Source organism: Aotus nancymaae, unplaced genomic scaffold, assembly GCF_030222135.1.
Source record: "Aotus nancymaae isolate 86718 unplaced genomic scaffold, 86718_ANA_hifiasm-v0.15.2.pri h1tg000124l, whole genome shotgun sequence".
Lineage (NCBI taxonomy): Eukaryota > Metazoa > Chordata > Mammalia > Primates > Aotidae > Aotus > Aotus nancymaae.
This window is the reverse complement of record NW_026988539.1, coordinates 528,728-555,007: the sequence shown is the minus strand read 5'-3', so window position 1 is coordinate 555,007 and position 26,280 is coordinate 528,728. Positions and strand designations below refer to the sequence as shown.

Sequence of the window (26,280 nt, the reverse complement as noted above, 5' to 3'; positions counted from 1 at the left end):
CCTGAGAACCCGCCGGGCCGCGCGGGGCCGGGCGGAGCTCTCCGTTGCCTGGCAACAGGGGGCCGCGGCCTGTGGGCGGAGCTTGCACAGTGGTTGGGACACGGGGCGGGGCCTCAGTGGGAGCAGGCCGAGGAGCCAGCAAGGGCCACTGGCGCATGCGTGGGACGCGGCATGGCGGTGGTCCCATCCAGGAGTGGAGTTTTCTCTGAGGGGCCGCTCATGAGCGGGGCTGGACCCAGGAGGGGGCGGGGCCTGTGCTGGTTGGGTGAGCGGGGGAGGAGGCGCGGCCTAGTGCCGTGGTGGGCGCCGTTGGTTGGTGCGAGGCGGAGGGGCGTGGCACAAAGGCGCCGTTGGTTGGTGTGCGGCGGAGGGGCGTGGCAGAGGAAGCGCCGTTGTTTGGTGCGTGGCTGAGGGGTGTGGCGCGAGCAGCGCCGTTGGTTGGCCGGCGGCGGGCGGGACGGGCATGGCCCTGTTGCTGTGCCTGGTGGTCACGACGGTGGCGCTGGCCCACGGCTGCCTGCACTGCCACAGCAACTTCTCTGAGAAGTTCTCCTTCTACCGCCACCATGTGAACCTCAAGTCTTGGTGGGTGGGCGACATCCCCGTGTCAGGGGCGTTGCTCACCGACTGGAGCGACAACACGATGAAGGAGCTGCACCTGGCCATCCCCGCCGAGATCAGTGAGTGCCGGAGCGCAGCGCAGTCCCGACGACCCCTACGAGCGAAAACCCCGGGCAGGCCGCTCACCTGGCTCCTCCTCTCGCCCGCAGCCTGGGAGAAGCTGGACCAAGTGGCGAGAGCCGTGTACCAGAGGATGGATCGGCTGTACCAGGGGAAGATGTACTTCCCGGGTAAGGGGCGGGAAACCGAGGCGGGGCCCGCCCACCCCAGGACACCCCGCCCTCCGACCCCGCCCACCGCCTGAGCCTGACCTTTTGCCCCGGTACCTCAGGGTATTTCCCCAATGAGCTGCGAAACATCTTCCGGGAGCAGGTGCACCTCCTCCAGAACGCCATCATCAAAAGTGAGCAAATAAGGCTTCAGGGGAGGGAGGTTCTGCCCAGAGCCTCAGAGTCCCACAGGGCTGGGCTGAGGCCGGAGTAACATGAACAGGGCACTGGGCAGCTGGAGAGGAGGGCAGCTCCCCAGGGGGACCCAGCTCAGCGCCTGAAGGATCAATGCTATCACCCCCCAGGGACCTCCCCTAAGTAGCCCCCATAGGCGCTGAGAGTATTCGCACCGCCCTCCCCTGCTGTCTCCTCCATCCTACGCTGGGGGTCACCTTGGGTACCTCTTCCTTTCGGGCCATGGACACACATACATGAAACCCAGGTGAGCCTGGGCCCCAGTGAACAGGCCCTGAGGCTTTGGCGGGTTGGGAGGAGGCACGCGGGGGAACAAGGCTGGGCCTGGAGAGACAGCACCGTCCTGCCCTCCCACAGGCCACATCGACTGTCAGCACCACTGTGGTAAGTGAGGCTCCATCCGGGCTGAGGGGAGCGCCGGCGGCAGCTCGGGGCCCGAGAGGCCGGGGTGAACCCTGGGCGGCTGTGGTGTGTTGCAGGCATCTTCCAGTACGAGACCATCTCCTGCAGCAACTGCACAGACTCACACGTCGTCTGCTTTGGCTATAACTGCGAGTAGGGGCTCAGGCATCGCACCCGCCTATGCCAGGGCCCTGCTGTCCCTGGGGTCCCAGGCTCTCCTTGGAGGGGGCTCCCCGCCCTCCACCTGGCCCTCGTCACTGGGATAGGGCAGGGTCTGGGGCTCAGGGGCGCACCACCTCCAAGCCCACATCCCACAGGTCCTCGGAGCAGTGGAAGGCAGCGGTCCAGGGCCTCTTGAACTACATGTGAGTGGGGTCTTCGGGCGGCAGTGAGCTTGCCACCTGGGCTTGGGAGGGAACCCTGCCCACGGCCACTCGGCCTCCTGAGTCCAAACCTGCTGTCCTTGTAGAAAGTGGCACAAGTAAGTCCCCTCCTCAAACCCGACGCAGGCTGTGTGTGTGTGTGACACCTCGTGGGTGAGGAGGTGTGGGGCACAGGTGGGCCCCCTCAGCTTCTGCGTCCTAGAGGGGCCCCGAGGAGGCGGGACCTCACCCCAGCTCTGTGCAGGAGGCGGCCGCAGCCCCTTTCTCCCTCGAGGGTCTCCGACCCTCAGCTGGAGGGGCTCATCTGGCTTAACAGGTCCCCATAGCGTCTGATCCCACCCCTGCCCCAGGTCTGTGTTCAAGCCTGGGAGGGTTCCCCACGCTGGTTAGGGGTGCTCCATGGAGGAGTCTGACTGCCCCATCTTGCCTTTCAGACAGGACACGGGCATGAGGTAAGGCCGCCCAGGTCTGGCCTTCAGGGGGAGGGGGTAAAGGGAGAGAAGAGGGGGTGCCAAGGGTCCTCTAGCTTGGTGGAGCACCGCAGGTGGGGCTCTCCCTATGCCTGGGACACCTGCTGCATGCCACCTCTGCAACCACACCCGTGTGGTGCTTTCATGAACAAACCACGCTTTTCCTCCTCCTCCTGGCTCAGGACGCACAGAGCCACCCCAGCCTTGTGAGTGACCCGGAGAAGGGAGGCCTTGGGAGAAGGGGTGCATCTAAGTCAAAAGCAGCATGCCATGGCCCCCACACCCTTCTGAAGTCCCAGGCACACGGGCGTCATGCACGTGGCCACACACAGGACCACACGTCCCAGCTGGGTGGAGACCTGAGGCCCCCCAGCAAAGACCCCCAGGGAGGGAGGCGGGGAGTGGGGGGCACGGAGGGCTGAGTCGGCCTCGTCTCCCTGCAGCCTGGTATCGCCAGCCTTCAGGTGTCTGGAGTCCCCACGCCTGGACAACCCGACCTTGGAAAATGCCGTCGAGTGTTTCAAGCAGCACTGACGGCACTGGGCCTGCCCCAGCACAACGTGGGGCCCAGGACTCAGCCCCGTCCTGTCCTTCTGGAGCTGGGTGGCTGCTGCCTTAGGTCCCCCTCCACCCCGGACTCAGCCCGAGCTGGCCCGGGCCGGGAGGGTGGGAATGCGGGCGGGCTGCACTGGGCATCGGCACCTGGGCAGGTCCACGGAGCTCTGGGATGCGGTGATTAAAGTCCCTGATGTTTCTCCTTGCAGAAGAGTTCTTGCCAGGGCAGGAGGAAGCCTCTGGGGGCTGGAGGTGGGCTTCTGGGGAGGTCTAAATGTCCCCGACACAGCAGGGCAGGTCCTAGCCTTGGTCTATGACCACAGGGGACCCACTCAGAGCCACACTCACAGGGCCTCAGAGAGCGTCCTTGGACTCCCACATGTGGGGCCTAGGCCCACCTGAGTGCACATGGGTAGACTCACACAAGCCCAGAGCACCTGGGTTCTTCCATGCAAAGCGAGGCTACAGTGTCGGGGAGATCAGGGCCACCGAGTGTTGCAGTCACTTATGTCAGACCTCAGCCAAGGAACGCAGGAACCGTGGGCTGTGTCGAATCATCGTGGCCAGAGGCGGGGCTCCTGACACCCAGGAGGGAGGGCACTCGTCCCATCTGTGCGGCGATGCAGTTCCAAGTCCCATTTTCACTCGAGTGACCCCAGCCTGGCGGTCTCCTCGCTTCCTCGGGCGTCCCTCTGCTCTGGCACTGGGGTGGATGCATGACACTGGTGAGAACATCGCTGGGCACACTGCTGCTGCCAACACGGTCCCATGCACTGTCTTGTGGACGCCTCAGGCTCCCATCACGGGAGGGGTGCACGGGAACATTTGCTGAGGTCAGGAATGGCCTGTGGGAAGGTGGCCAAGCACCCAGGCTCTGTGGGACACTGGAGCCACAGGCGTGTGGGGGAAAACTCGGTAGTAGCCACTGCGGGCAGCGTCGGGAGTGATGGTGCCAGGTCTCGGCTGTTAATGCCTCGGCCTGGCTGTGAAGGATGCTTCCTTTGAGGCCGCTGAGTGTGTTTAGATAACAGAAGCAACTGATTTTTTTCTTTTCTCTTTTTTTGAGGTAGATCTCGCTCTGTGGCCCTGGCTGGAGTGCAGTGGTGCAATCTGGGCTCACTGCAACCTCCGCCTCCTGGGTTCAAGCGATTCTCCTGCCTCAGCCTCCCGAGTAGCTGGGACTACAGATGTGCACCACCACGCCTGGCTGATTTTTGTATTTTCAGTAGAGACGGGGTTTCACCATGTTGGCCAGGATGGTCTCAATCTCCTGACCTCGTGATTTGCCTGCACTGGCCTCTCAAAGTGCTGGGATTACAGGTGTGAGCCACTGTGTCTGGTCTATTTTTTTTTTTTTTTTTTTTTTTGAGATGGAGTCTCCCTCAGTCACCAGGCTGGAGTGCAGTGGTGTGATGTAGGCTCACTGCAACCTCCACATCCCGGGTTCAAGTGATTCTCCTGTCTCAGCCTCCACAGTAGCTTGGACTACAGGTGCCCGCCACCACGCCCAGCTAATATTTGTAGTTTTAGTAGAGACTGGGTTTCACTATGTTGGCCAGGATGGTCTCAATCTCTTGACCTCGTGATCCACCCCCCTTGACCTCCCAAAGTGCTGGGATGACAGGTGTGAGCCACCATGCCAGGTCGGGCATGGTTTTCTAAAAGGGACGCTGGTGTGGGTGGGGCTGGGATCGTGTCTGTGCTGCTCTGACCCCCTGCTGTGAAAAAGCCTGCCACCATGCCTGCGTCTTGGGTTAGAGTTGACGGGACTTGCCTCCACTGACCCAGCATCACCTTGTTCAAGGGTCGCGTCTTCAAGGTGTAAGGCCAAGGTGGGTATAAAGGAGGTAAATTCACCCGGGGCATGGGGTGGCCGCTCTTCCAAGGTTCTCAATTCTGGATCTGCCCCCGCCCCGAGGGGCTCCTGGGAAAGGGGAGGGAGAGTAGGCACCTGCTCCTCTGCACGGCGTTGCGGGGAGACGCTGTGGCTCCCACCATGGGGTCAGGGATTCCTGGGCCTGTGACTGCCTGAGCCCCAGACCTGGATGGTGCTGGGGACCAAGGTCTGAGGCGCAGAGGCCCTGGCCCGCGTGACCCAGGCCAGGCAGAAGACCCCACATGGAAATGCCTGTTTTACAACTTTATTGGATCATCTTGACACAAAATCATGACAGCAGCGTGATATGTCTCTCTCTTCTTTATACGGGAATGTCGATAGCAAATAAATTCTTATGTAACACATCATACAATTTCAAATCCTAGAATCACTGCACGGGATTCTGTAATAGATTACATGCTAAAGTGACAGTTTTCATCAAAAGGAAAGATAAAATATCATCTCTGAGGAAGGGTCAGTCCTGTGCCCACACTGGCTGTGGGGTGTGAGCGGGGTCGCCCTGCCTACCGGGTGGGGGCTCTGCCGGTGGGGCGGCTCTCACAGGTCCCGCCAAGGGCACTGGGCGCGCTCCACACCAGGTCAACAGCCCAGGTCTGCCGCTCCCAGTCCCCGCCTGGGCCTTCCTGAGGGTGCTGGGAAGGACGCGGGGCAACCGTGGCGCATACAGCAGCAAGCGGCGGACGCGACTACATGCCCCGCCCCGAACCCAAGCCCGCTGAGAGGCACTTCTGCTGACCAGGAAGAATGGTGGCAGAGAGGCCAATGGTTCTGACTGCAGCCTGTCCTGGGTGCCCCCGGCCCCTCCTTGCCCACAGCCTGGCATCCCAGGGTCTGGCCACCAGCCCACGAGCACAGTGACGATGGACAGTGGCCGACAGGATTGCTGTCCCACTGCGGGTTCTGTGAGGGAACCTTGGTGACAAAGGCCCTCCCTTCCCCTGCTCTGGACGCCACCGTCAAGGTGTTTCGGACAAAAGCAGGCAGCCCCAGAGGAGGCTACGTTGGCCCCACCCTGTCCACCACGTGGTGCCCGTAAGGTCCCGGCCCAGGCCAGGAGCCCCTGAGCCACATTCGAGGACTTGGCCCCCAGCACAGGGCAGGGCATGGACCCAGATAGGGGAGTCCCTTGCTGGTTTGGGGACAAGAAGGGGACTTCTTGCCAAAGAGAGCGGAAGAGTCACAGTAAAAAAGGACGTTCAGGTAATTCAACGCAACATATGACTTCCGATGTCTACACGGAGGACGACACGGAGTTAAATTAACACTCAGGCTTGGGTACAGTACACACGACCGAGGAGAGGTGAGACTCGTCAGGGCTGCGGTCCCTGGGCGCGTGCTCCGCGGGGCGGGCGGGGCTCGCAGGCAGCTCTCAACACTTGGCCAGCGTCACCTTCATCTCTTCTAACAAGTTGCTAAGCAGCGTGGAGTCACTGCATTTCCCGTCGACCGAGACGGAGTTCTCACCCTGTGTAAGGAAAAAGACTGGCATTTTTAAAAGTATGTGCAGGGGCGGGGTGCGGTGGCTCACACATGTAATCCCAGCACTTTGGGAGGCTAAGGCGGGCGGATCACATGGTCAAGAGACCGAGACCATCCTGCCAGCATGGTGAAACCCCATCTCTACTAAAAATACAGAAATCAGCTGGGTGTGGTGGTACACGTCTATAATCCCAGCTACTCGGGAGGCTGAGGCAGATCTGCTTGAACCTGGGAGGCAGAGGTTGCAGTGAGCTGAGATCACGCCACTGTACTCCAGTCTGGCAACAGAGCAAGACTCTGTCTCAAAAAAACCAAAACGTATGTGCAGGGGCCAGGGGCGGTGGCTCACACCGGTAATCCAGCATTTATGAGGACTGTGGTGGGTGGATCACCTGAGGTAAAGAGTTTGAGACCATTCGGACCAACGTCTCTACTAAAAATAAGAAAAATTGGCCAGGCATCTGTGGCGGTGGGTGCCTGTAATCCCAGCTACTCGGGAAGCAGGAGAATCGCCAGAATCCGGGAGGCAGAGGTTGCAGTGAGCTGAGATCATGCCACTGTATTCCAGCCTGGGCAGTACATGTAGGCCACGCTGGGCGGCACACGCCTGTGGTCCCAGCCATGTGGGAGGCTGAGGCGGGGGGATCGCTCGAGCCCAGGAGGGTGAAGTTGCAGTGAGCCGTGTTTGCACCACTGCACTCCAGCCTGGGTGACGGAGTAAGACCCTACCTCAAAAAAATTAAAGAAAAAAAAAAAACACTACATGCAAATATTGCCTCACAGCTGTATGTGTTGCATTTGTAATTTTGTGAATTTGCTAATTGTTAAAAAATAAAATGGGAGGGGCTCAGGTGAGGGAGTGGCCCACGCACCCCAGTCTCCCGTGGGAGGCTCCGGCCCGCATGGAAGTGGGAGCCGGCACCTGAGGGCCCTGAGGCAGCCAGAGGCAGACGGGGACGACTCCAAACACCGAGGAGCTCCTGGGCTGGCAGCGACTTGAGCATTTTCTGTCCTCCTGCCCTCCTGCCACTGGGCCCAAAAGCAGCGGTGACTGTGGAAGCAGCCAGGGGAGCCGGGTAACCAGAGGCCCCAGAGAGGGAGGTGCGTGGGGAAGGCCCGTGAAGCTGCTCACTACCTGCGGGGCTTGCCCAATGCTGTGGGTCCCGCCCCAGAGCAACCAGAGGCAACAGAGTCCAGAGGAACTGAGTCCAGAGGAACCGAGTCCAGAGGCCACTGCCGGTCCCGCCAGGCCAGGGACAACAGGACAGAGGCGGGGCAGGTGGGGACGCACCTGGGGTCACAGCTCCTAGAAGGCAGAGGTGACCTGCAGCTGGGACCTGACCACCCACGTCCTCCACAGGATGGAACAAGGCCCAGAGGCTCACAGGACTCTGCAGACAACGACCAGGAGAATCCCCTCACAGGGAAAGGCCCTCAGTAGACCCCAGCGCCAAGGCCATCAGCAGACACCCACACCAAGGCCATGGGCACACCAATGCCAAGGCGGACACACACTGGGACTCTCAGACACGGGGTTTTTTTTGAGTCTCACTCTGTTGCCCAGGATGGAGTGCAGTGGCACATCATGGCTCACTGCAGCTTTGCACGCCTAGGCTCGAGAGATCCTCCCACCACAGCCTCCCAAGTAGCAGTGACTACAGGCTCACTCCACCACGCCTGGCTAATTTTTAACATTTTTTGCAGACCTGGGCTCTTGCCATGTGCCCAGGTTGGTCTCGACCTCCAGGGCTCAAGTGATCCTCCTGCCACAGCCTTCTGAGTCGCTGGGACACAGTCACACACCACCACGCCCAGCTGGCATGAGCGTTAGCGTTAGGAAAATGCTCCAGCGGACCACCAGGGCATCAACAAAGACATGGAAGATACAAGAAGAGCCCAGTGGAATTTCAGGCCTGAAAATCAGACCCCCTGCATGGGCTCAACAGCAGAACAGCTAGAATGAGGCAAAGTGGTCTTGGCAGGAAAGCAACAGCAGTGAACACATCTGAACACGGCCCTGGGAGCAGCCCAGGGTGGGAGGAGGAGTGCGGCGCCGAAGCAGCAGCAAAAGAAATCAGCTCCCAGCCGCCTCACGCCCATCAGAACAGCTGCCGCCAGCACAACACCGACAGATGGAGAAAGGGGTCTCTGACACAGCTGCAGGCGGGAAACAGGGTGCAGCGCCGGGGAAACGTCTGGCAATTCTTTGAAACGTCAAACATGGAATGACCACAGGACCCAGCAATACCACTCCAGGGTGTATATTCAAAACAAATGGACTCACAGCTACAATCCCAGCACTTTGGGGGGATGAGGTGGGTGGATCACCTGAGGTCAGGAGTTCAAGACCAGGCTGGTCCAACGTGGTGAAACCCCGTCTCTACTAAAACTGTAAAATTAAGCTGGGCAAGGTGGCGCATGCCTGTAATCCCAGCTACTCAGGACGCTGGGGCAGGGGAATCACTTGAACCCAGGAGTTGGAGGTTGCAATGAGCCAAGATCGCGCCACTGCACTCCAGACTGGGTGACAAGAGTGAGACTCTGTCGCCAAAAAAAAAAGAAAAAAGAGAAAGGAAACATAAGGGAATCCTGACAGAGGCTGTGACGTGGATGCACCTCCGGGACATGAGGCAGACTAAGAGCAGCCAGACACAGGACACGTTCTCTGTGGTTCCACTCCTGGGAGGTCCCAGGAGTCATCAGAGTCAGAGACAGAAAGTAGGATGTGGGGTGCCAGGGGCTGGGGAGGGGACAGAGTGAGTGTTTCATGGGAGGCAGTCAACCAGGAGAAAAGTGGAACATTAGGAATGGAAACAGCAGCAATGATAGGCCGGGCACAGTGGCTCACGTCTGTAATCCCAGCACTTTTGGGAGGCTGAAGCGGGAGGATCACCTGAGGTCAGGAGTTCAAGACCAGCCTGGGAAACACGTTGAAACCCTGTCTCTACTAAAAGTACAAAAATCAGCCTAGCACGGTGGTGGGTGCCTGTAGTCCGGGCTACTTGGGAGGCTGAGGCAAGAGAATCACTTGAATCTGGGAGGCAGAGGAGGCAGTGAGTTGAGATCGCGCCACTGCACTCCAGCCTGGGCGACAAGAGCGAAACTCCAAATCAAAAAACAAAACAAAACAAAACAAAAAAAACCCCGAGTTTGTAGCTAGAAGCCTGCAGAAAAGGAACTCTCCCGGCCTGACGATCTTCCTCGTGAATTCTCTACACTCTTTAATGAGATCACTTATGACAAAACCAAAGGTGCCAGGAAAGAAAACTACAGACCAAAGTGCATCCACACAGACACGAAAGCCCTCGACAAAGCACTCACACGCTGCAAGAGACACCCACCTGCAGTACTCGGGCAAGAGGCGGCGCGGAGCGCAGCGGGCAAGGGGTTACTCTAGAGGCGCGAGAGAGGCGGAGCGTCCGACCCAGGGCCCTGGCTGCCTCGTGCAGGGGGTGGGGTGGGAGTGCTGAGCGAGAGGCGGAGCGTCCGACCCAGGGCCCTGGCTGCTCGTGCAGGGGGTGGGGTGGGAGTGCTGAGCAAGTGGGGGCCCCCCGGAGCCGTGCGTCAGCCTGGAGTGAGCAGCACAGCAGGAGGAGGAAGCCCCGACTTGCTGGGCGAGAGCCTGCGCTGCTGAGTGGGCCGGCGCAGGTGAGGGGCTCACAGCTGCAGTGCGGCCATCCCTGTCCTTGAGCCCTCGAAGCCCCAAGGCTCAGCCCTGAGAATGAAGGCCTGGGCATTATACCCCAGGAGAGGCGGCAGCAGCCAGGGCAAGCGCAGTGGCCTGGGGCTCACCTTTTTCACCAGGAGGCAGACGTGGTGGCCCTGGATGGAGCGGCTGTACATGGAGGCGCAGGAGTCCACTCGCTCCACAACTGCAACAGAGCGGGCGGCTCAGGCTCCCCACACACTGCACAGGTGCAGCCCCGCCCCCAGTGCAGGGCCTGCCTTCCTGGGCTGCCCTGGGCCATAGGTCCAGGGGGCTGCAGGAGCAGAGTGTGGTCCCTGGGAGGCCTGGGGTATGAACAGCAATCCCCGAACCAGTTCCCAGGCCTCGGGGCCACTAGCCACCCGGGATCCCAAAGGATGAGGCCATAGGCCCGGCTCCAACAGGAAGAGATGGCCACCGCGTACGCGAACCCCGTGCAATCCAACAGCCCCTCACTCTCCTTACCGGAAAAATGGTGGTGAAAACAGATCTTCGCCAGAAGGTTCTGGAAGGACATCCGAATGCCGTCGACTTTGACTGAGCTCATGCTCAGGTCCCCAGACTCCAGCAACTTGGCAAAGGCGTCGCTGTAGGAGGGACAGGGAGGCTGACTCCGGTGGGGCCGGGATCCTCAGGCTCCCTGGCTCGGAAGCCCACTAAACCCGACACACATGCTGCGCCTGGGCCGGGAGGTCGCAGGAGCCCTTGAAGATGCCTTATCTTCATGTGTGGAAGCTCTCACCCCCAGAAACTGACAATGACTCGTCTTTAAAGAGGTCACAGAGGTGCCTGAAGCCATGGGGTGGGCCTCTTCCAATAAGGACGGATGTCCTTTAGGAAGGGACTGGGTGCAGGCACACAGAGGATGGCCCTCGAGGATGCAGGGGGCAGGCAGTGCCACATGCTGAGCCCAGGAGGAGCCGCAGGAGGAGCCCACCTTGCCAGCTCCTTGGTCTCAGCCCTCCAGGCTCTGGGACTGCCAGGAGCCAAGGCCTCTCTGGGTGAAGCTTCCCTGCCTGTGGTTTCAATTACTCGGCCCCAGCTGGCATAGACGCCAGGCAGCCTGACCTGCACTGGCCACCTCCAAATCCATCTCTAAAGTCCTGCCCAGAAGCTTCAGGCCCCGGGGCACAGGTGGAGGGGAGGCGGAGGCAGAGGGGGAGCGCTGGGAGTGGGGCAGTGGCCAGGCCCCACCTGTAGCAGGGCGTGGTGATTAAGTAGGAGCTGCAGCTGAAGTGCAGCCTGAAGTCCAGCTTCTCCTGGGTCGCACCCTCGTCATTCTGCAGGGGAGCAAAAGCAGCACAGCTGAGTGGGGAGTCGGGCCCAGCTCAGGCAGGTGGCCCACTTCCCATCGGGACACTAGGACACCCACTGGGATGGGGCAGAAAAAGCCCCAGCCTGCAGAGCCGCCTCCTCAACGCCGAGTGGAGTCCTGCATACCTTGGCGATGAAGGACAGGGTGCCCTTGAGCTTCTGCGCCATGACGATGCTCTGGATGGTGAACACAAACTGGGCTTCGTTGGAGACGCCTGGCGGGGGTGAGAGGGAGGGGGACCTGAGACGCAGCCGGGGATCAGCATGGGTGGGGCCCCTGTATGTGTCCTCAGCCCTGAGTCCTCTGTGGCTGATCAGGAAGCTGGGCTCAGACCCCAAGGGAGCACCGGGGGACAGAAGCAGGAATGAGCGTACTGGTGTCCCCAGTTTGGCCTGAACCTGGTCCCATGCCCATTTCACAGAGGGCAGATACAGCCACTGGAGCCATGGAACCCAGGAAGGCCCCAGCCCCCAGTCCAGCCCCCAGGGCTCCGGCCAGGTCCATCCGAGGCCACTGCGCTTCTCAGAGCTGCGGCGAGACCCTGACACTCAAGAGGCACTGAGGTGCAGCCTGGGGACCTAGGGGACGTAGGGAGGTAGTAACAAGAACCAGCAGATCCCACTGAGCTCCCACAATCCCCAGGAGAGGCCGTGAGCGGGGCGGGGCTCACCCGGGGGCAGCTGGAAAGGCACGGGGACGCCATCGTGGACGGAGGAGCCCTGCGGCCGGGTCATCCTGGCATTGAGCGAGTCCAGCACGCTGAGCTCCATGCCCTTGAGGACACTGCTGCTCCGGTTCTCCAGCACGATGGCCACGGTGACCTGGCTGTCCTCCTGCAGGCTGCCCCGGACGTCACAGGTCTGCGGGCACAGCCAACGTCAACAAGGCAGGTGGGCCCCCCGAAGGGAACAGGCACGGGCTCCTGCCTCAGTGGCCACGGAGGCACAGAGCGGGGCCCCCAAGCCTCGGCCGGAGTGCCTCCCGTGGCTACTCTGTGACACAAGGCAGGGACCCTCCTGCCAGCCCAGGCCTCAGGGCACGTCTTGCACCTGACCCGAGCGAGAGGCGCTGCCGAGCAATGCCCCCGCAGGGATCACAGGCCCTGGGCACACCAGCATGCAGGACCTGGGGGCCTGGCCGGGTTATGCACAGTCCCATGCCAAAGAGCATGCGCTGACCCGCCCTGCCCCAGGGAACGGAGCAGCCGTCACTCACCATTTTAATGTAGGAATTTTCAGCAAGGAGGGAGTAGCTGGACTCAGGCTGGAGAGAAAAAAGGCACGTCAGCCTCAAAGACCAGGCCCTGGGCTCTGTCCCAACAAAAACTCCAGTGCTGCCCAATACCCCAGGTCAAACGCCGTGACTCCAAGAACGCTTGGGGCGAGGGGGCTTCAAAGGGGCCTGTGAGGGATCCCCGGCTCCCAGGACCATATAGCCCACCATGGGGGTGCTGAATGTAGGGCTGCGGGCCCAAGCCAGGCCCCTGCCCCAACTAGCTCAGCTTCTTCTGGAATCTGCTCAGTCCTCTCCCGCAGGGAGGCAGCAGGAGTGCGGAGCAGCCCACAGCCCGCCAGGAGCCCTGGCGTGGGGCGGGGGCGCTGAAGTACCCCTCACCGGGAGCGGCTCCTCCTCGGGCGCGCCGTTGTGCACCGGCTCCTGCGCCGCCTCCCCCGCCACCTCCCCGCTGCCCGGAGGCTGCTTCTTGGACTTCTTCCTGCCCTTGCTGCGCTCCTCCTTCTCCTTCTTGTGCTTCTTCTTCCTGGGCTTGGGAGATTTCTGGAGCGGGAGGAGGGGCCGTGTCAGTTCCCAAGCTGCTCCGGTGAGCCCTGCTCACAACACGAGGTGGGGACCACAGGCCGCGCTGCTCAGGCTAAGCCTCCCACGTGCCTGGGTTGGGTGGCAGGACTAGCCTGGCCTCAGGCCTACCGGGGCCCGGCCCAGGCCAGACCCAGCTCAACGGAGGCCAGGCTGTCCCTGATTGGCAGGCCAGCCGAAGCAGCTCAGGGAACAGTTCCAGCTGACCAGGGAGCAATGCGGGGCAAACTGGCGAGGACACCAGACCTGATGCAGCAACCCATGCCCACGTACACACCCGAGAGGGAACACACACGCCCACACACACTGCACGATTGTTCAAAGCAGCACACCGTCACCGCAAAGTGAAAGCAGCCCAAGTGGCTATCAACAGATGAGTGGGTCAGCACAGCATGACCTGTCCACGGAGGAACGGGGTCAGCACAGCGTGACCTGTCCACGGAGGAACAGGGTCAGCACAGAGTGACCTGTCCACGGAGGAACGGGGTCAACACAGCGTGACCTGTCCACGGAGGAACGGGGTCAGCACAGAGTGACCTGTCCACGGAGGAACGGGGTCAGCACAGCGTGACCTGTCCACGGAATAACGGGGTCAGCACAGCGTGGCCTGTCCACCGAGGAATGGGGTCAGCACAGTGTGGCCTGTCCACGGAGGAACGGGGTCAGCACAGCGTGACCTGTCCACCGAGGAATGGGGTCAGCACAGTGTGGCCTCGCCACACACTGGAACATGACCCAGCCACGAACAGGAACCGGGCTCTGACTCAAGCCACAGCGTGGATGCACTTTGAGGACATCATGCTCAGTGAGACATCAGACCCAAAAGGCCACGCAGTGTATGATCCCATTTCTATGAAACGTCCGCAAAGACAGGATGGGGATGCTGAGTGCCAGGGCTGGGAAGGGAATGAGGAGTGATGGCTGGAGGGAATGGGGCTTCTTCAGGGGTGATGGAAAGTTCTGGAACTAGACAGAGTTGATGCTGGTTCCACAATTCTGAATCTATGGAAAACCACCATACACATACTTTAAATGAGCAAACTCTATTAGACTTGTGAATCACGTGTGAATAAGGAGGTTATTACAAGGCTGGGTGCTGTGGCTCACGCCTGTAATCCCAGCACTTTGGGAGGCTGAGGCGGGCAGACTGCCTGAGCTCAGGAGTTCGAGCCCAGCCTGGGCAACACAGTGAAACCCCATCTCTACGAAAATATAAAAAATTAGCTGGGTGTGGTGGCGTGTGCCTGTAATCCCAGCTACTTGAGAGGATGAGGCAGGAGAATTGCTTGAAATCGTGAGGCAGAGGTTGCAGTGAACTGAGATTGTGCCACTGCACTCCAGCCTGGGCAACACAGCGAGATTATCTCCCCCACAACAACAAAAAAAAAACACACCAAAAAAAAGTGGTTATGAAAAAAGAAAAAGAAAGTTGCAGACTCAGACTTAGAGTACAGAACCACAAGCACAAAAGGCCCATGAGACCAGCAACGCGAAGGCGAGGGCAGGGCTGCCCTGGGATCTGGGAGGCGGCAGCCGTGTGCGGCCCCACGTGGGGTGCTGGGCTCATGCAGCCCTCCACAGCCCCCGGGGCAACAGCCTCACCTTGTCCTGCTCCTGCCCCTCAGCATCGTCCTCTTCGCCTTGAGCCTCCATCTTGGTATCCTCACACTCGTCTTTCGAGGCAGTGACGGCGTTCACATCGACCTCCTCCTGCAGGGAGACGGGGCTCAGGGCTCACGACGGGCAATGAGGGGACTCACTCCACTGCACCCCAGGCAGCCTCCCACACCACACCCTCGGCTCACCCTCACCCCCGGCCAGTCCCGTGCCCCCACCCCACCTGAGAGGCCAAGGTGCCCTCCGAGTGACTCCCAGGGAGCCCGTGGGTGCAGAGGCCCTGGCTGACTTTCCCTTCCCCTGGCCCCTGCTTGGCCCATCAGGACCCAGGAGTGTGACCCCGGCTCTACTCAGCTCAGGTTCCACAGGTTGGCGGTGCTGACCTTGAAGACACAGGGCCTCAGGAGACCCAGGGCTCTGCCCTGAGTGCCCGCATGACCTCTGGAGACACCCAAAGCCAGCACCGGCCAGCTGCCAATCTCTTACCGTGGATGGAACAGGGGCAGGGGCAGGGGCAGGCGGTGGGGTGGTAGATAGCCAGAAGTCCAGGTCCGCAGCCTGAAACCACAAGACAGTCTGTCCGCAAATGTAGCACCTGGTCCTGGGAAGAGGGGCCGGGAATGGCAGGCCCCACCTGCCCTTGCTGGCCCCCAGGGCCCTGGACCAGCTGGGCCTTGCAAAGCCTGGGAATCCAGGAGCTGATGGCGACATCCTCAGTCGGCCCTACTGGCTCTGGTGTCGCTTCCAGAAGGCAGCCAGGGACAGATCTGTGCATGGGTATGCGCCATTCCAGTGGTCAGAAGGCTCATATCCGCCGAGGCCCCCTGACGTGGGTGTGGAAAGGGCCCCGGGCCCTGAGAACATGTGCTCCTTTGAAAAATCCATTTTTAGCCGGGTGTGATGACTCACGCCTATAATCCTAGCACTTTGGGAGGCTGGGGTGGGCAGATCACCTGAGGTCAGGAGTTCGAGACCAGCCTGACCAACATGGAGAAACCCTGTCTCTACTAAAAATACAAAATTAGCCAGGCATGGTGGCGCATGCCTGTAATCCCAGCTACTCAGGAGGCTGAGGCAGGAGAACCACTTGACCCCGAGAGGCAGAGGCTGCAATGAGCCGGGATGGTGCCACTGCACTCCAGCCTGGGCTACAAGAGTGAAACTCCATCTCAAAAAAAAAACCCATTTCTTTCTCTATGTGAAACTCTGCACACAGACACTGCAGAAGTGGTTCTGGAGCTACATGTGAGGGCAGCGTCTCAACCACGCTGAGCTCTGAACAGGGGTGAGGACACGGCTCACCCACCGGACCGTCGGGTCCTCGGGTCTCCCGCAACACAAGCACACGGGCAGCTCCCCTCCGACGCCACTTCCGCACTCCACTGGGCCACAGAGCCAGAGCGAGGAGGCTGGCGCTCGCTGCCTCAGACTCACGGCCACTTCCCCGGAGCGTGCCACTGTCCCCAGCCGGTCTGTGAGCTCAGGGCAAGGGAGGGGAATGGAAGAGGAGGCCGCCCTGGGCGCCGGCCTTACCTTCTTCTCCTTCTCCTTCTTCTTTTCCTTGTCTCTCCCTTTCTCTTTGTGCTTTTTTTCTTTCTTCTTGGGTTTCTTGCTTTTCTTTTCTGCCACGGGAACGTCCTCCTTCTCAGGGGATTTTGATGTCTCCGCATTTCTGTGTTTCTGAATAGGCAGCTTCTCGCTGTCGGCTAAGGGCCTGGAGAGGGGACGGCCGGGGCGCACATCAGCACCACTGGCCATGCCCCAGGTCCGCTGAGTACGTAGTGTGGCCCAGCACATGCCCAGGACATCCCAGGCCACGCAGCGCAGGACCTGCTCCTCCCGCCCCTGGCCCCCAGCCGTGGCCTGACAAGGATCTGCCCAACACCGCCTGCTGAGGCTGCCATGGGAGGGTCTGTGGTGGCCGCACCCTGCCCTGTCACGGCCTGGACACCTCAGAACCCACACTTAGGGTCTTGGTTGGGAAGGCCAGCCAAGAGCAGTGCAGTGAGGATGTCGCCTGGGGAAGGCCTGCCAGCACCCCACGCCAGCCTGCCCCCACCTCCAGAGCCCCACCCTACCCACAACCAACCCACACTCCACCCCAGCCTGCCCACCCTCTAGAGCCCTGCCCCACCCACACCCCACCCCAGCCTGCCCACCCTCCAGAGCCCTGCCCCACCCACACCCCGCCCCAGCCTGCCCACTCTGTAAAGAAGGGACGATAGGAGGAAGGGAAGCAACCAGCTGTGGCCTCCACCCTCACCCTGAGCCCACATGGACTCACTTATCAAGGTCAATGTCCAAAGCCCTGTAGGGGTCATTGGGGTCTTTGTCATCCTCGTCACTGGGCAGAGCGTTCTGACAGGAAGAGGGGAACTCCATCAGTGACATCCACCCTACATCCTGGTGGACCCCATCTACCTCGGACCCAGTGGGACTGCCTGAGACAACCAGGGCCACGCCCACAAGGACCACACATGCAGGTGGGCAGCAACGTGGCTCCGCCACAGAGGCTCCAATCAGCATCCAGACACCAAGGGCAGCCGGGCCCCAGGAAGCAGCAGACCAGCACCTGCCGCTGAAGCTGCCGGCCCAGGGTGGGTGAGTGCTGGGCCGGGTGAGTGGGGGCGTGCGCTGGAGGACAGAAGCCTCTCCTCTACGCTCTCTGGGGCGGGGAAGACCTCGGGGAGAGGCCGCTGTACACGGCCCCGGGGACACACGTGTGCCGAAAGGTGGGTGCCCCCGGGCTGGGCCCTCCAGCAAGCTGACCTCCGGCATCTCCTCAGTGACGATGTCCACCTGCTGGGCAGGGGCGATGTCCTCGTCACTCTCCGTGGGCAGTGAGCCATGGCGGCGCTTGCCCTTCCTCTCCTTCTCCTTCCTCTTCTTCCTCCTCTTGTCCTTCTCCAGCTTCTGCTGGTGCCGCCGCTCCTCCTCCAGCTTCACGTACTGGTCCGACATGGGCAGCCCTGCAGGCAGGCGGGCGATCAACACCAGGCCCCAGGAGCTCACAGGGAGGGCGGCAGGAACACCCCACGGCCCATGTGACGAGCGCGCCCCTGTAACACTGGAGACACTTGCCTGGAACCTTCAAAGGGACGGAGAGGTCAATCTGCACCACAGGAATGTGCTCCACGCCTGGTGTGTCTTGGTACCGCTGCAAAAGCAACATCCAGGCATGATCATGAGACTCTCAGTCCGACATCCTCAGGAGCCAGAGGTCCTGCCGGAGCCCCAGGCCTAGAGGAGCACCGTGAGAAAACGCATCCCGAGGACCCAACTCTTAAAAGACAGTGAAAGCTGGAAAGCTTGTCACTCGAGTGATCCTGCAGGCCTACTGCACAGGGAGAAGCAAATCCTTGTCCATTTTAGTTTTTGAGACAAAGTCTTGCTCTGTCACCCAGGCTAGTGGCATGATCTCGGCTCACTGCAACCTCTGCCTTCCGGGTTCAAGCGATTATCCTGTATCAGCCTCCCGAGCAGCTGGAATTACAGGCGTGAGCCACTACGCTGGCCACAAATCCTTGTCCACTTTCTCTCCTCAAATGAGGAAAATAATGTGGCCTCAAGCCCAGAGTGAGGCAGCAGCTTGCCCACAATGGTGGGGGTCAGGGCTGGACAGCAGCTGGGTGCTGAAAACACGAAGTGGGGACCCCGGACTGGAGGCCTCCAATAAACAGGACTCACAGGGAGGCACTGCCCCTCCAAGGCTCCTCACGGTCACTGCACATCCCCAGCTCCACTCCCAGGATCTGCCTGGGGGAGCCTGAAACTCAGAGGGATGCCGCGGGGTACGGACGGTGAGGATAGAGGGTGCTGAGAGACAGAGCCCAGGGACCTGCCTCACCTTCTGTGGTGATGGCGAGCTCTTGATGTAGAATGGGTTGTTGGCCTGCTCCTGCTTCCGGGCCTCTCGGCGCTGCAGGACAGGGCGTGGCGTGAGTCCAAGAGAAGCAGGCGCGATACCCCTCCGTGGATGTCCCCCACCAGCAGCAGCCCAGCCAGAGGTGGCTGGATCTTTGGAAGGTTTCACCACTGAGCTTTTACTAACAGGGAAACCAAGGCCCGCAACTGGAAGGAACTCGTATTGGGGAAAGGAATCGCTAACGCTCTAGGAAGCAGGGACACCCAAGCCTCCAGGCCAGGCCAGGACCAGGACCCACAGAGGCCGCTGACCTGCCGGGGCCACCTGGCTCCTGACGAGCACTGCTCAGACAAGCTGGGGCTGCAGGGCCCGGAGCCAGGGCTGCCAGAAAGCATGGCCTGGAGGGTGCAGGTGCACAAAGCCCCGCACACAGCCCATGCTGGGCGTCCCCTCCACAGGTGCAGGACGGGAGGAGGAGGCTGCGGCAGGGGCTGCCCTCCCAGCTCAGGTGAGCAGGGCAAGGTGGAGCCCCACATGGGGCCCAGGGGCTGTATCCCCCTCCAGAGGGTGGGGCCCGGGGACCACACCCCCTCCAGAGGGTGGGGCCTGGGGGTCGCACCCCCTCCAGACGGCGGGGTCCGGGGCCTCCCTCACCTGCCTCAGCTTCTGGTCTTGGTGGGCTGCACATGTGCAGTGTCTCGCAGCAGCTGTGGGGTGGGGGAGGGCGCCCCACCAAGGCACCTGCAGGCCCCTGGCTACAGGTTGGGGGCTCCTTGGGGGCTCCCAGATCTAGAGAAGCTACTCCCCACTTCAGTGAAACTCACTGAAACCCAACTATAACATGAAATATCCATTTGGGGCTTCCTGGAGGACAGCGGCATACAATCCTGAGCCGACAGAACAGGGCTCTGGTATTGGGAGCCTCAAAGACTCCCTGGGAAGGAGGGAGGAGGCAAGGACCGCCAGGGGCACCCAGCAGCTCACCCGGGCCAGCTCCTCCTCGTCCGCCTCGGACGGCCGGTGCTTGGGGCGCCGCTGCTCCTCCTCGTGGAAGACAGCCCTAGGCCTCTCGTCCTCTGACTCGCTGTCCGAGAGCGGCTCGTTGATCCAGGCATCCAGGTCCAGGCTGCACAGACAGGAGGGTCACACAGGGCGGTGTGTGACGGAGCACGTGCCTGCAGGTGTCCACCCGAGCAGGCTCCCCACGTGCCCGGCCATGGGATACCCCATGTGGAGCCTGCCACCCACACAGGGCCAGCGAGGCAGCTGTCACTGCCCCTTAGAGAGGATGCAGGGACCCAGCAAGGCTGCACGGAGGGCTCAGAGTGCCTCTGAGGTTTATGGTGAGGGTGGGAGCAGGCCTACTTCCCAGGGAGCAGCCCCGAGCACAAGCAAGGTCACAGAACCAGCAAGAGCGCCGGGTGGGTCCATGTGAGGGGCACAAACGCCCAAGGCCTCCCATCAGCCCTTCACCCTCCCTGGCTGTCCAGGTTGCAGTAGCTGCTGCTGTGCCTCCGGGCATCGGAGGACCATGTCAGGGCTGTGGCTACAATGACCCCGCACCGTATCCTTACCCTTCAGGGACTGGAACCTTCTTCTGGGCCTTGGGGGCCACTGGGTTCAGCTCCCCAGCAAAGAGGGCGCTGACCTCCTCTGCCACAGGCACATCCTTGGCCTGAAGCTTCTGGATGTGCTTGACCAGCTGCAGGATGCAGGACGCCTGCAGGGGACGCAGGAGTCACCACTGCCACCTGCCTGGAAGGCCACCTGGCCACCCTCAGGACACCAGGTGGCATGGCCCCTACTGTAGCCACACACAGCCCAGTCCTCACACCGTCTCTGGCATCATGATCCTTGCCAGTAAGCAGCGGAAACACATCAATCCACAAAGAGAACGGAGACAGGGGCATGACAGGGAGCTCTGCACCCTGAGACCAGAAGCACTACTCCCTCGACCCCTGTGGACTCCCGGCCTCTATGCTGGCTCCACCTGAGACACAGCCAGGCTGGGCAGCTCCAACAGCAACAACGGGCCAAGGATCATGGCCAGTCCCCAGGTAACGGTGCAGAGGAGCCGGGGCCACACCCCACGCAGCCTCTAAGGCTGGGTCTCCTCAACCGCCAGATTGGCCAACGCCACTCCCACCCTGTCTCACAGATACCTGGGAGCCAGGCACAGTGATTCACACCTGTAACCTGAGCACTTTGGGAGGCTGCGGTGGGTGAATCACTTGAGGTCAGGAGTTTGACACTAGCCTGGCCAACAGGGCGAAACCCTGTCTTTACTAAAAGTACAAAAATCAGCTAAGTGTGGCGGCAGGTGGCTATAATCCCAGCTACTGGGGAGGCTGAGGCAGGAGAATCACTTGAACCTCCAGGGGGCAGAGGTTGCAGTGAGCTGAGATCATGCCACTTCACTCCAGCCTGGGAAAAAGAACGAAACTCTGTCTCAAAAAAAAAAACATAATAGAGAGCTGTGAACCGGTGGGCATCACCCGGCACAGGTGTGTGGCCTGCTCCACTGAGAACCCATCACCTGCAAGGCACCAGAAACAGCCATGGCTGTCCCCAGCTCTCACCCCTGTCTCACCGCACTCGATGCAAGCTCTTCCTGTGGCCAGAGCAGCACTCCCGAGACCTGCCCCAGTGCTCCTGACAGACCCCCGTCCTGCTGACCTCCAGGCCCCACTGACCAACCCCAAGCCCCAGACAGCACAAGTGGCGACAAGGGTATCTCAGAGAGTGGCTTCAGAGGAGGAAGTGAGGCCCTGCCGATCTGGCCGCCGCGGGACAGATCTGGCGCTGAGGGCTCCGGGGCTCCGCCCAACTCGGAGTGCAGCCTCACCCGCTCCTGCACCTCCAGGTCTGCGCTCTGCACGAACTGCGGCAGCCGGTCCACCATGAGCTGGGTGACGGCCTGGGCGCCCTCCACCTCCCCGGCCTGCTCCTTCTGCTGCAGGATGGAGGCATACAGCTTGACCACGTTCTGCACGTACACGGCCTGGATGTGGCCGGGCAGCGTGGTAACTTTGGGCCGCAGCATGGCCTCCAGCGTGTGGTGTGGCTCCTGCAGATGCCTGCGGACAAGAGACGCTGTGAGGCCACAGGATGCCCACCCCGGGGCTCCTCTCCAGCAGGTGAGGACCCGGGAGGCCTGGAGTGTCACAAACAAGGTGACTCTGGGCCCCTCCCATTCTCTGAGCAGGCTCCAGGGGCTGAGACACGAACTGAAAGAAACCAGGGGCCGTCAGTGGCCCATACCATGAACAAGGCAGAGACATGGAGGTGACAGAGCCACTGAATGGTGGAAAGGTCAGAAGAGGAAAGGACAACAGGGTCAACTGTGCAGCCAGCCCGGGGAGGACGAGCAGGACAGGCTGGAGCAGATGAAACCAGGAGGCCCTCATCTGCAGGACAGTGGGGCTCGGGGGCTGTGCCGGGGGAGGATGAGCAGGACAGGCTGGAGCAGATGAAACCGGGAGGCCCTCATCTGCAGGACAGTGGGGCTCAGGGGCTGTGCCGGGGGAGGACGAGCAGGACAGGCCGGAGCAGACAAAACCAGGAGGCCCTCATCTGCAGGACAGTGGGGCTCGGGGGCTGTGCCGGGGGAGGATGAGCAAGACAGGCTGGAGCAGATGAAACCGGGAGGCCCTCATCTGCAGGACAGTGGGGCTCGGGGGCTGTGCTAGGGGAGGACGAGCAGGACAGGCCAGAGCAGACGAAACCGGGAGGCCCTCATCTGCAGGACAGTGGGGCTCGGGGGCTGTGCCCGGGGAGGATGAGCAGGACAGGCCGGGAGCAGAAGGAACTAGGAGACCCCGAACTGCAGGACAGCGGGGCCCTGGGGTGGGGTGGTACGTCTCACTGACATCTGACACGATGCCTTGGGACTTGAAATGTTTCTAGTCCACTTTTATTCCCAATAATAAAATGATGGCCTAGCACTCCAGCCTAGATGACAGAGCAAGACTCTGTCTCAAAAGAAAAAAAAAATAGAGGAAAGAAAGTAACAGATGTGCTCATCTTGAGGATGCAGGCTGGCTGGGGAACCTTTCAGGATCCTGGGAGTCGGGCCCTCCCTAAGCTGGGGCAGACCCAGGGCAGGGAGTGCTCGCTGTGGCAGTGATAGGCGGCAGGCAGTAGCCTGTGGTGCTCGCGGGGCCAGGCCCGAGGCAGTGGGGCATAGTGGCAAATCTTCTAACTTTCCAAAAGCCTCTGGAAATTCAGACTGGTGTGAGAACCGTGAGTCTCAGCAACACATTCCCACCTCCAGGCAGTGGCTGTGATCTGTTCTCTTGGCCAGAGAGAGCCTAACGCTCCTGGAGACGGCAGAGGGAATCTGACGCTCCTGGAGACAGAAGGGCCATGTCTCCAGGATCCATCCCTGCGGCCCACCTGGAATCTGGCGCTGAGACCGGTGCTCCCAGAGGGGCCTGGCGTGGGCAGGCTGGGGCTGAGCAGGTGCCTCCCTGGGCCACCTCAGTGCCACACAGAGCTCCCACCTGACCTACGGCAAGGCAGGGCTCAGAGGGGCTGCCACTCGCACAGCTGGGACTGAACCTTGCAGACACCCAGGGCCAGCCCCAACTGCAGCCCACCCCATCGACCCTCCCAGCTCCCCATCCTGGTGCCCACGGGATTTATAATCTCCTGGGAGCGCCACAGATGCCAGAGAGCAGATAAGGTGGCACAAACCCGCCATTGTAAAAGGGGAGCGGGTCCGGCCATCGTCAGGGGATGGCTACTGGGAGCCCATGAGCCTGCAAGGCGGCTGGGGCGGCAGGTCAAGGCCTGACAGCGGGAAGATCTGCCAGGATGTCCCTGGTCCCTACCCCTCAGGAGTCTGGTGAAGCTGCCAGCCCGGAGGCCAAGCGCCCACTCACTCCGAGAACTCTCCGCAGATCCAGGCGGCAGCATAGAGCACCTCGCAGATCCCGTTCCGCTGGGTGCTGCTGGCCAGCAGGTGTGCGCTGTCGAGCAGCGAGGACATCTGGGACACGGCGAACTTGCGGATGGCCTTCACTCGGATGGCCACGTCCAGCATCTGGGCGGCGATGAGGTGGCCGTGCCGTGTGCCTTCCAGCCGAGTCAGCTCCACCAGGATGCTGATGTACCTGTGGGGCGGGAGTGGCGGGTGAGCAGCGGGTGAGCGGGGCAGCGGGTGAGCGGCACCATGGCCCCCCGACCGCCAGCTGCGCCCCGGGAGCAGGACGCACCACTCAAAGTTGGTGATGTACTGGTAGTTAGACTGGCTGCAGATGTCAATGATCTTGGTGAGCAGCTCGTCGCGGTAGGTGGTGCCCTCTGCCTTGTCCACGTGGGTCATCAGCTTCTTCACGATCTCCATCAGGTTCTTCTTGGACACCTGGGCAAGAGTGTGGGGACAGTGGTCAGGGCGGATCCCACTTGGGGGTTGCTTGGTGAGGCGCCAAACATCTGCTCCTGAGACAGAATCCACGGGACACAGGCGGACCCCAGTTCACAGATCGACCCCAGGGAGGCAGCAGGCCCCCGACGCGGGGTGGGTCAGAGGCACACGGCCCCCAGCCAGGAAGCGGTAACCGGTCCAGAACAGTCTGTTCTGCAGGCTTCGGCCCCAGCCCTGGCCACACAGGCCCTCCAAGACAGCTGTGGACCAGGGCTTGCGCCCCCTGCCCTGACCCACCACACTTGCTGAGGGCCCTGACTGCGAGTGGATCGTGACCCCTACATTCCCCATGGCTCTGCACTCAACACTTCATGTCCCTTAGAGAAGGCAGGCCAGGTGGTGGGCAGCAGGCGGGTGGTGGGGACGCACCATCCCGTAGAGCAGGTCCAAGGCCCGCAGCCGGATGGACTCGTCCTTGTCGTCCAGGCACTGCAGGATGAGGTCCTTGTGGGACTGCACGGACTTGGGATGGGTCTTCAGGATCTTGGACATGGCCAGCAGCCCCAGATACTTCACTGTGGAGAGAGGCCAGAGCCGGTCACTGGGACGGACAGACAGCAGGCTGCGGGCATGGCACAAGGCTCTCCAGGCAGGGTCTCCACCTCAGGAGGCTGCCTGGCCCTGGCACCCTGGGGTGGAGAGAACAAGTCTCCAGCTGGTGATCACCACGGGAGATGTCGCCCTAGCAGAGCCCCTCCCTGGGAGCCAGGATGCAGGCTGCCCCTCGGGAAGGCCTCCCCTACCTACTACCATATTACAGTAGATGCTCTCAGCTCTCCTCTCCCCACCCAGCCAGCACAGGGGAGAATGCAGAGAAGACTCCGGCACCATCGGGCACCCTCTCACCCGCACCCGGTACTCTGTCCACCCAACTGGCCCAAACTAGCTCACAGAGAGCTAAGGGCCCTGGGCATGAGGCACAGATGCCACCACCTAAGCCAGGGCCACCCCAGCCACAGGGCACACAGCTGAACCTGTTCACATACTGCCATCCACGGCGGCTTTCAGGCCACAGCCAGCACTGAGCAAAAACAGAGACCATTCGGTCCGCAGAGAAAACGCAGCAGCCCCCACCTACCCATGGGGGATGGGCCCGTGGCTCCCTGTGGAAGCCTGACGTGGTGGATGGCGCTCAGCCCTGCGTGTTTGTTTTTCTTATGCTTATGGGCCTATGGTGAAGTTTATTGTGTAAATGAGGCACGGTAAAAGATTAACAACTAACAGGAACTAACAACAACTCAGGAAAGGCAGGTGAACGTGGTCTCTCTGGGAACAGCTGACTGTGCGGTGCCTGCCTATTTCTGGACTGTGACTGACGGGGGTACCCGAAGCCTCGGATGGGGGCCACTCCACTATCTGGGCTGTTGCAAAAGAGTCTGCCAACTGCTGCTCTAAACAAAAAGGCCTAGCTGCAAAGTGAGCACCCAAAACACCACCCTGCCCCTCGGCCCCGGTACCAGGTACCAGGTACCAGGGAGAGGCCGCTAATTCTAATTCCTCCACAGGGCAGCACGGGGACACCCACACGCGGGCAGGCACCTGAGCAGGGGCGCCGTGCGCTGCTCCATCTCACAGACAGAGCCTCACACAGCCCTGCAGAAACATGCAGAGGCTGAAATGTCAGGGAATCTCGCAGCAAGGTGCTAAGTGGCACCCGTTCAACTGCCAAGATCCCGGCACTGGGGGCCTCTGCCATGCCCTCCGCATCTCCACAGGGACTGGGGCTCACAGGGAGCTGGTGTTCCCAAGGACCCTGCCTGTGGCGGCTGGCATGAGGCTCAGCATCTGAACACCTTTGGCCTGGACACAGGGAGACCAGCCACCCCATGTAGTCGGGCTGGGGTGCAAGGGTGCCTCGGGGCACTGGCAGAGGAACGTCTCTGAAGCAGGGTGCCATCCATCAGAGAGTGCGCCAAGGTCCATTTCCTCCTCAGGCTGGGAGAACCCCTAACGTCACAGAGGCGGGATGGGGAAATGACGGCACTGGAGAGGGGCGACTCACAGTTCTGATCCGAGTCCTCGATCAATATCCTTAATTTCTGGACACAAAGCTGAAAAGAAAACACGATGCTGCTTCCATCCTCTGAAACCAAGGCTGAGCTCTGCTGACCCTGGGCCGCCCCAGGTGTCCTCCAGATTCAATCCCCACCTGGCCTAAGGCCCAGGGTCGGCCCGCCCAACCACCAAAGCCCAGGAGGAAAGCAAACAGGGCCCACATGGGCCATCAGGGACAAGGGAGGCCCTGCTTCCCACGGGTGCTCTC

General features: G+C 61.3%; 2 protein-coding genes across 5 annotated transcripts in view; one reads left to right on the top strand and one right to left on the bottom strand.

Annotated features, from left to right (window-relative positions):
- The first annotated feature begins 463 nt into the window (after positions 1–463).
- IZUMO4 (IZUMO family member 4) lies at positions 464–2,987 on the top strand. 4 transcript variants are annotated; one of them, XM_012435851.3, is made up of 10 exons: positions 464–680; positions 771–851; positions 953–1,024; positions 1,443–1,469; positions 1,565–1,640; positions 1,805–1,852; positions 1,957–1,968; positions 2,305–2,322; positions 2,493–2,546; positions 2,784–2,987. In XM_012435851.3, the coding sequence occupies exons 1-10, from the start codon at positions 464–466 to the stop codon at positions 2,872–2,874; spliced, it is 696 nt and encodes a 231-aa protein (XP_012291274.1). In that variant the 3' UTR covers positions 2,875–2,987. The 4 variants fall into 4 exon arrangements, with proteins under 4 accessions (XP_012291274.1, XP_012291269.1, XP_012291270.1 ...); XM_012435846.3 differs by lacking the exon at positions 1,957–1,968 and having other exon boundaries at positions 2,523–2,546; XM_012435847.3 differs by lacking the exon at positions 2,493–2,546.
- A 2,033-nt stretch (positions 2,988–5,020) lies between these two features.
- The window catches only part of AP3D1 (adaptor related protein complex 3 subunit delta 1), a 46,425-nt gene continuing 25,165 nt past the window's right edge, over positions 5,021–26,280 (bottom strand). The window contains exons 11-32 of the mRNA XM_012435835.3: positions 26,020–26,068; positions 24,387–24,532; positions 23,806–23,954; positions 23,473–23,703; positions 21,435–21,666; positions 20,164–20,309; positions 19,574–19,715; positions 18,572–18,643; positions 17,806–17,881; positions 17,494–17,693; positions 17,009–17,082; positions 16,258–16,438; positions 15,211–15,282; positions 14,710–14,817; positions 12,907–13,068; positions 12,508–12,555; positions 11,963–12,152; positions 11,418–11,506; positions 11,172–11,257; positions 10,443–10,564; positions 10,064–10,143; positions 5,021–6,257 (exon numbers count right to left, since the gene is read on the bottom strand). Coding sequence (XP_012291258.3) covers positions 6,162–6,257; positions 10,064–10,143; positions 10,443–10,564; positions 11,172–11,257; positions 11,418–11,506; positions 11,963–12,152; positions 12,508–12,555; positions 12,907–13,068; positions 14,710–14,817; positions 15,211–15,282; positions 16,258–16,438; positions 17,009–17,082; positions 17,494–17,693; positions 17,806–17,881; positions 18,572–18,643; positions 19,574–19,715; positions 20,164–20,309; positions 21,435–21,666; positions 23,473–23,703; positions 23,806–23,954; positions 24,387–24,532; positions 26,020–26,068 — 2,751 coding nt within the window. The 3' untranslated portion in view covers positions 5,021–6,161. The remainder of the gene's footprint in view (positions 6,258–10,063; positions 10,144–10,442; positions 10,565–11,171; positions 11,258–11,417; positions 11,507–11,962; positions 12,153–12,507; positions 12,556–12,906; positions 13,069–14,709; positions 14,818–15,210; positions 15,283–16,257; positions 16,439–17,008; positions 17,083–17,493; positions 17,694–17,805; positions 17,882–18,571; positions 18,644–19,573; positions 19,716–20,163; positions 20,310–21,434; positions 21,667–23,472; positions 23,704–23,805; positions 23,955–24,386; positions 24,533–26,019; positions 26,069–26,280) is intronic.